The sequence below is a fragment of the Corvus moneduloides genome, chromosome 3 (genome assembly GCF_009650955.1).
Source record: "Corvus moneduloides isolate bCorMon1 chromosome 3, bCorMon1.pri, whole genome shotgun sequence".
Classification (NCBI taxonomy): domain Eukaryota; kingdom Metazoa; phylum Chordata; class Aves; order Passeriformes; family Corvidae; genus Corvus; species Corvus moneduloides.
In genome coordinates this window covers 91,871,866-91,884,674 of record NC_045478.1, presented here as the reverse complement: position 1 = coordinate 91,884,674, position 12,809 = coordinate 91,871,866, and the positions used below count along the sequence as shown (strand labels likewise).

The 12,809-nt window shown below is 40.1% G+C and overlaps 1 protein-coding gene and 1 long non-coding RNA gene across 5 annotated transcripts in view; both read left to right on the top strand.

Annotated features, from left to right (window-relative positions):
• Positions 1-12,809, top strand: part of MOCS1 (molybdenum cofactor synthesis 1) — a 30,703-nt gene that overhangs the window by 3,240 nt on the left and 14,654 nt on the right. For 2 of the 4 annotated variants that reach the window (XM_032102758.1, XM_032102759.1), the window contains exons 2-4: positions 4,499-4,631; positions 5,265-5,432; positions 10,274-10,438. In XM_032102758.1, the coding sequence (XP_031958649.1) occupies positions 5,276-5,432; positions 10,274-10,438 (322 nt within the window). In that variant the 5' untranslated portion in view covers positions 4,499-4,631; positions 5,265-5,275. Of the gene's footprint in view, positions 1-4,498; positions 4,632-5,264; positions 5,433-10,273; positions 10,439-12,043; positions 12,164-12,809 lie in introns of those variants that run through there. The other 2 variants (XM_032102756.1, XM_032102757.1) reach the window with 2 other exon arrangements.
• LOC116441148 lies at positions 10,445-11,052 on the top strand. Its single transcript, XR_004238913.1, has 2 exons — positions 10,445-10,941; positions 10,973-11,052. It is a non-coding gene; the product is annotated as an uncharacterized LOC116441148 (long non-coding RNA).

Here is a 12,809-nt window from a genome sequence, read left to right as displayed (position 1 = left end):
TTGTGGGTTATAGCCATCCCTTTTGAGTGAAAAAGTCTTGGGACTGGGCATTGATATGTTAAAATACCAGCAACCATTCACCTTTTCCCACTTCAGGGAACTAATAACCCTTTCCCTGTAGCCTGGGAACTGTAGCAGGCTTTTGCTGTCTTTCTGTTCCAATAGTTCTCACAAAGTGATGCGGTTCAACCTCAACCTATTCTTCCCCTTGAGAAAATCCTTCTTACACAGCAATCTGAGAGAGTGCTTCATCCTTGCCCTGAGTTACCAGGAAGGCAGCTGAGTTTTCATCTCTGATAATTGGCCTTTCCTGTGGTATTGATAAAAATATGAGTTGGTGCTGGGTGCAGTGGCAGTTTTGGTAGTACAGGATCCCCTTCTGCTGGAGTTCAAGCTGATGGTACTGATGGGTATTGCCTAATTCCTCTGTGCTGAAATCTAATTGGTCAGAAACTGAATAGCTTAAAAATTCGTCTCCCGTCATTCTTCCCTCCCAGAAAAACCCATTTCTGTACACAAAAAGAAAATGATTGAAAGAAGTTCTAGTGGCTGTGTGAAACATTTTTCTTTTCCCTGTTCTAAAACCCACTACTTTGTTGTTTCCAGTAGAAACTTTAAAGTTTATTGACAACAATTTCTTGCTGAGTGCCTGGTCTTTTAATGCTGCTTCTTGACAGTTCGCTTAAGAGTAATTAATGAAGGGCAGTGTTATTCCCCTTACTTTAGCTACATTACCTGTACCAGCCATGTAGATGGATGACAGACCAGCAACAGAACTGGTCTCCTGTGTCCCACTCCAGTGGTGGCTCCTTCCTGAAAACAGGATATTGCTGTCTTTGAAAGTATGCAGTTTTGTCCTGCATTGCATAAAAGCATTAAAGTCTCCCTCACTTGCCCCCACCTTTCTTTCGGGGAGGACAACTTTTCCCTTCTTTCTTTCCCTGTAATGCACACTCTAAAACCAGGAGGCAGGAGGTTTGCACTGTTCTGTTTTTAAGTGGAGTGGTAAGGAAGCCTGATCCTGAAAAAGATGCAAAAAAGAGTTACTGAGAAAGAAACAGGAGAGGAGGGCTCCCACAAGAGAGCCTCAGATAATTTTAATGAACCTGGGAGTGCTTTCCCTCTCAAATGTGAACACATTTCCAAAATAATAGGAAGGAGAAAATCAGGTATCCAACCAGGTCAGAAGGCAGCATGGTTTTCAAGAAAAAACACTATTGTGTTGTGTTTTTTCTGAGTTTGGCAGATTTAAAATATCCTTAGATTTAGTCTGTTCAGGGGTGAGTTTTCTAACTGGGGAAGAAGCAGAAATGAAGTCTGGTTATTTACCTGGGCTCTTTGAGTTAACCTGGCTTGTATTCGGAGAAACTCTTAGAATAAGTGGAACAGAGCCAGCATTTCTATCAAAGCAAGGAATTCCCAACTTGGGATTTTTTTGGGAAACTAAAGCTGTGCAGAGATCAACAGCAACCCGCACAGCCCTAGGCTGGAGCATTTTCCCGGGGTGTTTAAAACCAGATGACTTGTTCTGCGTGCTGGAGAAAGTGGAGGTGAAAGAACGTGTGTGAGCAGCAGGTGTGGCTGCAGAGTGGTTGCCAGAGACTCTTTTGGTGCCGCTGGAAGGGAAGGCCAGGTCTCGGGAGGGCTGGCCTTGCACCCATATGCCTCTGCTGTTGTGGCCCCTGAAACTGAAAGGAATTGCTTTCTCCAGGCAGAAAAACAATTCCGTGAAAACTACTACTGCAGTTTTATCAGGGGTAAACAGATGTTTTCTGGGCTTTGAAACAGCCTCTTTGTATGTCTTTTATCTTCTCTAGCTCCTCACTGCTATGAATGTTCTTAGAGATGTTCTTATCTTACCACAGAGCTGTTCGGATCAAGTGCAGTGGATTGTTTAAAGGTTAGTGAAAAGACTGTGCTGCCAAGAACGTCTGCTCCTGCTTTTAAGTTCAGCAGCCAGCATAGTGTTAGCACAGCTGGAAACAAAATTGCTGCGGCTGCTGGTGGCTGAAGTTGTGTCTCTCCCCAGATAACCTTTGCTGTCGGGCTGATTTGATCACTGAGGGTCCTCTGTGGCTTCCACCCACCCACAAATGTTTCTTACAAATGTTTTCAGAATAAAACGTTTTGAGGAAGCATACCTGGGTGGTTCAACACTCTAGCTGATCGTTTCTAGATTTCTTGCAAGGGCTCTATGGAAATCCTGTGCAGGATTAGCTCCTTTGGTTACTAGTGATGACCAGATCCAGGGAGCTGATGGCTGTGACTATGTGTGTTCCTGCCCAGTCCCTTGGCATCGTCCCATACATGCTGATTTTAGTATGTCCAGAGATTTCACAGATCTGGTTTTCACTAGATGTGAGTCATGGCTTTTGCTTAGGTAAGCAGTTTAAATACCCACTGATGTGTCATTTTGTCTGGTTCCTCATTCTACATCTTAAATTTATGTCAAAACTTTATTTAATCCTTTGCCTGCTGCAGCCTATGAAGACTAGTCAGCACAATTTCAACTTGAGGCACAATTCTGCAGCTGATTCACAGACACACACTTGAACTTTGTGAACACAACGTATACAGAAATGGTTTTTACTTTTCACTAGATATGAAATTCACTGCGTGTCCAGGAATCCTTTAGTTTTGTCCTGGTTTCCATGGCTGTCTGTTAAATATCTGTATGTGGTTAACAAACAAGGACTCAGTGAAGGTGGTTCCCTTAATTATTTTGTTTTCTCTGGTTTATTTTGTGATGCTAGGCAGCTGGCCTCATTCATGAGTTACCAAATTGACCTCCTATAAAATGTTAATTTAAGTCTGATAGAATAGATGAAAATACTTAAAAGAGTTTGAATTATGTTGTTTGTGGATGTTTGTACATAGTGCCTGAACCAAGTATCCACCAGCTGATAAAAGTATGTTGGTAAACTCTTGCTTTTCTGCAGTACTGTGATAAGAGTTGATTCAGTTACTGTAAGTTTCACTTGAGGTATCAAAATATTTTCCAAAAGCAGCAGAGTGGTTTCAGCTATGCTTTACAGGTATAGAAAAATAGAGCTATAACATTGTAATTTGAAATTCATGGGCTAAAGGCAGTGGGACTCCCTGCATTTAGACCTTGCTATAATCAACAGTTCTGGCACTGATGGTACTGATATTTTTAAGTTACTTGGTATAAGCTTGAACTGTATTCGTTTGCAGCTACTATTTGGGGTATTTATTTTGATACGTAGTGTGATCATAGAAGCATAGAATGGTTTGGGTTGAAAGGGGCCTTTAGATATCATCTAGTTCAAACCCCCTGTCATGGGCAGGGACACCTTGTGCTAGACCAGCTTGCTCAAAGCCCATCCAACGCTTCCAGGGATGGGGCATCCACAACTTCTCTGGGAAGCCTGTTCCAGTGCCTCACCACCCTCACTGTAAAGAATTTCTTCCTAATATCTAAATCTACTGTTTTTCAGTTTAAAACCATTCCCCTTTGTCCTATCACTACAGGCCCTTGTAAGAAGTCCCTCTCCAGCTCTCCTGTAGTCCCATTTAGGTACTGGAAAGTGTTATAATGTCTCCCCAAAGCCATCTCCTCCCCAGGCTGAAAAAATCCAATTCTCTCAGCCTGTATTCTTAGGAGAGGTGCTCCAGCCATCTGAGCGGCTTTGTCGCCCCATCTGGTCTTGCTCCAGGAGGTCCTCATCCTTCTTATGCCCTCATTCTAGAGGGCAAATATTCATACATTGTGCTTTAAAAAAACCCCAAAATTGTAAGTAGAAATCACTTGTAATACTCACTTCATTACCGTTAATAAAGAAATTTTTTAAATTCTGATCTTTTTTATTCAGTTTGAACAGGTTTCACACATTTCTCTTCCAGTTCCATCCTGTGTTATTTGTTGTCTGCTCTGCATTATTTGTCATCTTTTAACTGAGATAAGCCTTTTGGAAGTATTCTCTTATATGGGTTTAGGCAGGAAGACTTTGTTGGAAATCTTTTTGGAATACACATCATGAAACATAATTGTATGTAGCAATAATTCAGTTTTGCTATTAAGAAGATGTTAATATTGCACATGGAATATGGTAGGAACATAAGCAGAGATGCAGTGTTTCATCAACTGGTTCGCTTGTGCTGAAGTGGAGGAAGGGCCCCTTCTCTGTAATTTCATTTACCCAAGGGCTGTAGTGAGCGTAGGTGATCCTGGATCATTGATTCTGGGAAGAGACAGACAGTTGAGCAAAAACACCTTCTATTCTGCACAAAAAGCCTGAAGCACGTGTGGCAAAGACAGGTATCTTAAAGTGCACAGGGAGAATTGTAGAAATGGAATTGTGTAGGGTATGAAACTTAATCAATAAATGGCCAGTTTTGATGATGGTTTTCCTTGGGCAGCTGTCTATGTGGGGAGGAATGGAATAATAATTATCAGTTCAGTTCAAAGTTGATATTTATACAGCAAGTTGACAGGGTAACTATTCAAATATTTGACACTTGCTTGTTTTTGTTACAGGAATTACAAAGCTCAGGAAGAGAACGCTTTGTACTGGAACATGCTGCTCCATTCTCTGCTTTTTTGACAGACAGCTTTGGGCGGCAGCACAATTACTTGCGAATTTCATTGACTGAGAAATGCAACCTCAGGTGTAAGTGTCTGCTGGTTCCTTGCACAAGACTCCTCTGCACATTCTTGGCAAATGCCAAGGTGTGGGTTAGGGTGTTATTGCTGGGCTGGTGCTGTGCTGTTTCTTGTCTTCACAAAGTAACAATAAAGGACAGATAGACTAATTAGAGCTGAGCTACTGATGGGATGGGGAGGAAAGAGCAAGCCTAGGGACCTGCCAGAGACAGGAAGTGACAGATCTTTTATCAGACTTGATGTGGTTTGGATAATGGTGCTTGTGTGCTCAAGGTCTCTGTAAGCAGGAGAGCTCATACCTGGGCATTCCCACAATTACGTCTGCAAAGTCTGTGCTGATGTCCCAGGGCTTGCTGGTTGAACTTGGTGTCTCTGTTTGAATGCAGGTTAGATAGAAGTAAGATCCTCTTTTTCTTCAAAGTGGATCCATTGTAATTTTGAGGCACATCAAATTAGTCTTGGGTTTTTCTCTGAAGGAAACCAGGAAATTGTTAGGAGATTGTTTGTAAAATTTTTGCACAATTGGTGTCATTTGACATTCATTAAAGACAGCTGCCCTTGGTGCATTTTCCCCATCAATATTAGATTAATTGCTGCTGGTTATTTTTTGCCCCATGTATTTGTGTAATCTTTGTTTCAGGTCAGTACTGTATGCCTGAGGAAGGTGTTCAGCTGACTCCAAAATCAGAGCTACTGACTGCCCAGGAGATAATCACCTTAGCCAGACTGTTTGTGAAAGAAGGTGTGGAGAAGATCCGACTGACAGGTGGAGAGCCGCTTATCCGTCCCGATGTGGTGGATATTGTGGGTGAGTTCCAAATCAGTACAGGGTGTTTCAGAGTGACTTGGTACATGTCGATCCAAGAACTGCACTTACAGATACCTACTGACACAGTCTGGCAACCAGAAGAATAGTTACACATTTAATCGTGGTGTTTTTTCCCAGCATTGTGAAATGCAAGATACCTTTCAGAAAATTTCCAGTTCTGCTCTGTTGCTTGGATGGAACTTCTGTGTCTTTATATTATACCAGCTGAACTTAGCATTGTTTTCATATTCAACATCTGGCTACAGTAACTTGCAATAATGCAGCCTGAGGGTGAAAGAACTTACATGACCAGGTCCTCACTGGGGAAGAACAAGTGATATGTGCTTACAAACAAAACAAATTTTCTCTTTGATGTTTTAGGAGTGTGAGGTTTTTTTTGTGGTTTTGTTTTGCTACCTGGATAACAGATGTCACTTGCTTGTGTTTAATAAGGAATGGTGAAAAAACCTGTGTTTTTTCAGTTATTGATGAAGACTATTACTTCAATGGAAGGTAAATTACTGGGTAAATTTTAGAAGTCTATCTGCTTTGATAGGTATTGTGTTAAATTACTCTGCCTGGGTCTTTTCTCTTGAGTCAGGTGCTTTTTTTCCTCTGTCCAAAGTCTCATATGTTAAGAAAATTGCGGTAGATCTGTGTAGTGTCAATGTATAGATTAAGGCTGTGTAGGGGGGTGCACTTTGGTGTATTGTAGACAATTGGACTTGTCTGTTTCTGGACATACACTCTTCTAAGTACTGAAGATAAGAAGGGGTTTATGTGGAAGATGAAGGTCTTGAAAGAAGGGAGGTTGCCTACCAATGCAGTGAGCTTTTGTGTAGAAAACAGTTGGTCTCTGCCTCTGCTCTGTTTTGTTCAGGATTTGGAAGAACTTTTCCAAAGAAGACGACCTTCCAAAGGAAGCAGAGGAGCTGTTGTAGTTTGTACAACTGACCTGTTTATAGCTGGAAAAGCTGTGACTGGACTGAGCTGGGGTGTGTCACCTCAAACTTTGATTGTGAAGAGTTCTGAAATGGCACTAACATTTTGGTACTCTGAAATATCATTATCTAGAACATGTTGCCCATGCATGATGGGTTTGGGGTTGTTTTAGTATTGAGGGAGCTATATGCCTTTCAAGAGACACATTTCTTTCAAGGTATTAGATTCTTTCCAATGGTAATAGGTATAATTATTGGCTCCTATAAAAGGGAACTAGATTTATAAATTAGGTTGCAATTTAAAATACAATAAAGCTTTGCAGTTCAGCATATAGTATTGGCATGAAAACGAGTTGAAATCAACCATCAGTTCAGTGCAGAACTTTCTTTTCTGGAGTATTGTAGGCACCTTTTTTATTTGTCAGTGGTAGCTGCTGATGGCTTATACTCAACACAGCCGTTCTGATGTTGATAGTCTAAGTGGAGTAGTCAGGTCATGGCAATTTGCATTATCGTATTGCTGCAATCCAGAAGTATTGGTACTAGAAGGATAGACATCTTTTTGTTTTGCTTTACTCCAACGATAGAATTCTCAAAGGTTTATTTTTGTGCCTGAAGGAGAGAAATGGATCTTTTTGAACCACTGGGTTTTCGTTATTCTGCCCATGTTCCTGTTGACAGCTGAACTTTGACAGATTCATAGTGATCGTATTAATGGATAACAATAGTGATCTTGGGGTGAAGGTAAGGGATGTTCAGATGTTTGTCCTGTTGTATTAGTTCATTCTGTTGTGGATTTATATTAGTCTGGCTGGGTTTTTTTAAGGTATGTTGAAAATTGTTGAATTAGGTCTACAAGCACTTCCTGTTTTCTCAGACTTTGGTATTACTCTACAGTGCCCCAGTCTGGGATCAAGATAAGAGACTCAAAACTAAATAGCTCAGTGTAATAGCTATGGGAAAACTCATTGAAGGAAAATCAAGCCCAAAATGTCTTCTGCAGAATTTGAGTAAAGCACCTTTATTGAAGCTGTCTTAGCATAATGTACTGGTTTGGTCTGGGATAGTTAGTCTGGTTATCTAGATGGTTTTAGAGAAGCTGGCTACAATATCTCAGGTGCTGAAATGGGTTGAGGTTTAAGCTAGGTTTATTTTTAGCCACCCTTTCTCCAAACCATAAATGATCTGTGAAATGCCAGTAAAGCTCAAAGATGTTAATGCTAGATTCTGTTACCAAATTTTTTTAATACTCAAATTCAAGTTTTTTAGTTGTTTCAATGAACAAATGTGATTTGAAGCTACTGTAGGAGACCATGCTATTCAGAGACCTTCTACAGGTCTTTAGATTATTTTAAATCTTTTAACAGATGCACGTACATAAACTATGAGTCAGCATCTAACACTTGCTGAAAGCTAAATTATGTCCTGGGTACTGCTGAAAACATATGTTTGAGACTTTTCTGAAGCAGCTGATAGTGGAATGTAGAATCCATCTCCTTTGAGATACTCAAAGTTTAAATAAGCACCGGATATAAACTCTGTGATAGCTGTTTATTATTAGTAGTCTGAGGAGTACACATCTGCACTGACAAGATCATTTCCCAAGGGGTGAAGGATGGACTATTGGATGACTTTTTGTAGCAACATACCCATTTCAAGAGAGAAGTGGTGTAGGGTAGACTTGTTAGTTGATGTGTTAGGAAATATACACACCTTTTCTGGACTCAGTCGGGAGAAATACAGTTAAGGAAATGATTGGAGGAGAATATGTAAGAAAATTGTCTATTTAAGAAGATGCTCCTGATCCTAAAGGAAAAGGTACATGTGAAATGGTTCACTTCATGGCTCAAGTTTGACATACAAGTTTTAGCTTCATGCTATGGACTTACAACATCTGTTGTGTTTCCTTTTTTACTTGATAGTTTTTGTCAGTTGCCTTTGCTTGTGCTGATTGGTGCTAAAGCAAACAGATTTAATGCAGGTACAAGGAGAGTTACAAAGTTATGAAGTCTCTTTAATCCCTTTTGGATTTAGAGGTCAACAAGCCAAGAAACCAAGACACTGTGAAGGTTACACTTGGTAGAGTATTCTGACTGGTCCTTTTTAGCTTGTTGGTGTTAGTGTTAAGCCTCCATCTCTTATTTCTCAGTTGTCTACTGTCCAATTTGTTACTACAGGTGATTCCATGTATTAGTGTATTTCCAGTGCCTCATCCTGTATCTTGCTCTGTCTCATGAGGAAAAATACGTATGGACATCATCTGCTACCTGTACTGACCTAATATCTGGTGCTACTTTTTAAAAATTTTTCCATTTTGGGCTGCAGAATGACATTAGTTTTATTCAATACCTTTATTCATTTTACGTTTCTAGCAATGAAGCCTGTATGGCACCTAGACTCTTTTTCTCAGTTGTTCTGAGGTATTCAGCATTTTGTGTGTTCTGAGGCTGTAAATAAAAGTAGTGATGTTCCTAAAGTATCCTCTGGCTGCAGTGTGTATCCTTTATTCTCAGGAAGATTAGACCTCTAGTGATAGTTAGTGTTAAGTAATCTTTGGCAAAATTGAGCCAGTAGCACTTATCCTCTAGAAAGAGGTTTTTCTTAGTCATTTAGGAGGATTTTGAGAGGTGAAGGCCAGGAAAAAACCTCTCTTAGTAAAGATTGCTCTTTCCCTACAACCTCATGTCTTTATGGAGCTCTTAATCATGTTGCAAAATGCTGCTGCTGTAAACTTCAGCATCTTTGCTGTGACCTAGCTTGACCCATTCCATTGACTCATTTTAGGGTGAATATTTTGAAAAGAGCTGGGAAATGAGATAAATCAGAAATAAAGCTCTTATCAACATGAACAAATAGAGGTAAAATAGCAAGGGAAGAAGGGACTATGAAATAGTTGTGCTGTAATTACAGCTGCCTCAAGAGTACGGGTTCTTCAAATATTTCTTAAATAATTAGGGTGGAGGCTATGAGGGAGGGAGGAAAAACCAAAGTAAATTACTTTGCTGTGGCTCTGCTTCTGCAAGTTGTTTATGAGGGTTTTGTTCTTATTTGTTATTGTACTGATAACTGGAGGTTTGAAGGCTTGATCTCTGGAGATCTGGTATGCTGAGGATTTCTGCATTTGGCTTATGAGGAGGCAGCTCTTTTTTAAATCTTAATCTCATTATATTAACTGTTTCTTATGCTGTTTTCTTTTGTTAGCCATTTTTTAGTGTCTTGCGTAAGCACTCTCCGGTTGGCCGGGCTACCACTGGTAATGGAAATATCTCAGTTGTCAAGTGCAAATGTTTTGTCCCTTTGGATGTTGTTGCCTTGGATTCTCTGTAGTAGTCCAGTATGTTGACCTTTTCCTGTTTAGTTGGGACTGCATATGGTATTTTTTTCAGAAGTTTAAAGTCACTACTGCTGGCAGCTACCTCTGGGTTAGAACTGGTTTCTGGTAAAGCATTGTAGGATAAGTGTTGCTAAATAAACAGGTCAGGTGTCAGTTGTGAAAGGGATGGCTTGCTGCTTATTATTATTGCAGAACATAAAATTCAGCTTGCAAAGGTCGATGAGGATAAGAAAGTACACAAAATCAGAGGCTGCCTTCCAACAATAAAGTAGGTATTTACTCTAAGAAATGAAGAACAAAAGTAGTGTGCATTTTAATAAAACAGAACTGTATCACCAATTTCACTTGCAATAAACTGCTCTCTCATACCTTTTGAAATGGATTTGTGCTAAAATTGGTCTCTTAAACCAATACAGCTGGAAGAAAGCCAAAGCACTGAAGTGTCCACATTTTCTTCACACCTTCAGTGATACTTTTTCCTTTGTTTCACAAATGCTTTGTGTTTTCTGTGTAACTTATAGTTTAACTACTTATTTGAAGTGTTCTTTTTACTTTTTATTTCCTAGGTCAACTGTACAAGCTAGAAGGGCTGAAAACCATTGCTGTCACAACCAATGGGATCAACTTAACCAGACTGCTGCCCCGGCTGAAGGAGGCAGGACTGAATGCCATTAACATTAGCCTGGATACTTTGGTGCCAGCTAAATTTGAGTTCATTGTCCGGAGGAAAGGTACAAGCTTGTCTTCTAAGGCAACTGTGTTAATACTTGCAGGAATGTTGTGAATTGCTTACTGTATCTTTCACAGTCGGTTACTTTGGTAGGGAAGTGAGACTGAGACTAGGAGAAGTCGTCTGTACTAGCTTGTTCAATAGTGACTCTTTTTCCTTCTTCCTGTAATGCTTAGGAAGAGCCCCTTTCATTGAAGTTGGTGAAGTAGAAGATGCTCAGCTCACCACAGTTAGTCATGTGGCTAGTCATATAATCTATAACTGGCTAGTCATAGATCTTAAGAGGGCTCTCCAAATCTTGTGTTGGTCGTGTGTGCTGCTCTTCTTTAATACTGTTCAAAAAAACCAAATGTTTCTGCTATACCATCTGGGGTCAAAGATGCCACAAGAACTTAACTTCTTGTCATGAATAGTGGCAGTTTCTGGAAGTTATATTTGGGGTGTGGTAGCAGTGGTCTCACTTGTGGTTAGTGATGTTCTGTATCCACTACTTTTTAATAGGAGGTAATTTGAGGAGGGCTGTAATTTGCTTGAGGTAATTTGAGGAGGGCTGTTGGCTCTGTAACCTCTCCTACTCAGCAAGTAATTCCAAATAAAATTTCAAAAATGCTTGGATATGCCCAGTGTTACAGATTCTTGTTTAAATGAATCCTAAAGCTGATCGTAGAGCTCAGCTTCATGGTTGGGCTTCCTTCCAAACTAAAGTTGGTTTGATGTTGTATCAGTCTCCTTCTTGTCCAGCAATGTAACTTCAGCAGTCTGTGAACATCTAATTCTGACAAAACCTCTGAGTAGCCACCAGATGGGGCAACAGCCTCAGATAGAGGTAGGAAGAGGACTGTAGAAATCTGAAATGCTGTGAGAAGTAATGTCTGCATTTGAATCACTGCTGTCAAACTAAAGTTCTGCTGGCAGGTGCAGAAAGGTGTCCTTGTCAACAGTCTCTATGGGAGCACTACTTCAGGTTTCTGTGTCATGGTGCAGAAATCAGTTCTTGTCATAAATCTGACTGGAGCCTTATCCTTCCAGGGTAGGCTATTACATTAATCTGGTTGTGTCATGGCACAGTTGGCTCCCAGAGTGGTATCTGGGAGTATCTAATCACAAACAGGTGTTGGCTATGCTCTTTCCTTCTGCTCTCTGTGTTTGAGTATTACCTGGTTTGTGACACTCATTAGGAACACGCCTTTCTTTTGCCACTGAAGGGGCAAATGTGAGCCTCCAGCTTCCTGAATTATAAGGCCAGAGATCTTCATATATGATTAGAAGCTGTTAGGAGTGTGCTGCTTATAAGGTAAACTGAAAGTTATTAGGGATGAGGGTAATTTTTATTATATAAATGTTCTCTTCCCCCTCTAAAGAAAAAAAGATCTTTTACCAACAAAGAGAGAAATTGCTCAACTGAACGGCATAGACAATGAACAGGGAAATTTCTATTACTCTGTATTTTTAAAGAGGAGAAAAAAGTCTCCAAATCATAGATTTTTTTCTAAGCAGAGAGATCAGTTTAAAATAGTAACATTGAGTTCTGTTGGTTTGGATTTTTTTTCTTTTTTTTTGTTAAGGTTAAAGACTGAAATTATGTCAAATACTTTTTTTTTTTGAGGGTTTTTATTTAATAGGAGATTTCCAAGTATGGAATGAGCAGAGAATAGAGTGCCTGCCCTACTGAGCTACCCTGTCTCCTGTGGCAGTTCCAGAGGCAACAAGATATAGCTCTATTAAGGTGAGAGGGATTCCTGGTCTTGGACTCCTACAGGCTGATAACTTCTCTGGAAAGTAAAGGTGGCATCTGTTTATGGAGCTTAGCAGGAACTTGAGAAACTTGGAATAATTTCTGTTTTGCTGGAAAGTCAATCTAGGGTTTTAAGAAGACATAAAAAATGTGTGCCCTGCATCACATCTGCCCCTACTTGCAAATGGTTGGGATAGACAAAAATGACTGTGAGATCCTGATGTGTGGAAGCACTTTAGAGTACCATATTTCTACCTCTCCCAATCTACCACATTCTGAGGGATGAACAAATGAAAAATGTTTTCATGCAGGTAGCCAGTCTAACCTGTTTCATGGCTTGTCCCTTTTGTGTGTGTGTGTGTGTGTGTGTGTGTTTCATACAAGGAGAAATGAGGTAATGATGTACTGTAATTTTATCATTAAATGTAGGCCTGAAGCCTTTTTTCCTGTAAGGATTAAATGCTGGGAGGTTTTGTACAACATAGGATTTTTCTGGATGGCTCTAAGGTTCTCTAATACAAAGCTGGCTAAAGTTCTGACTTCAGAAGAGATCAAATATGATGAAAATACTGAAATTTTTCATGGGGTGAAAGAGGAGAAGTGGTTGCTTCCTGGCCTCTTGAGTTACATTGAGTTC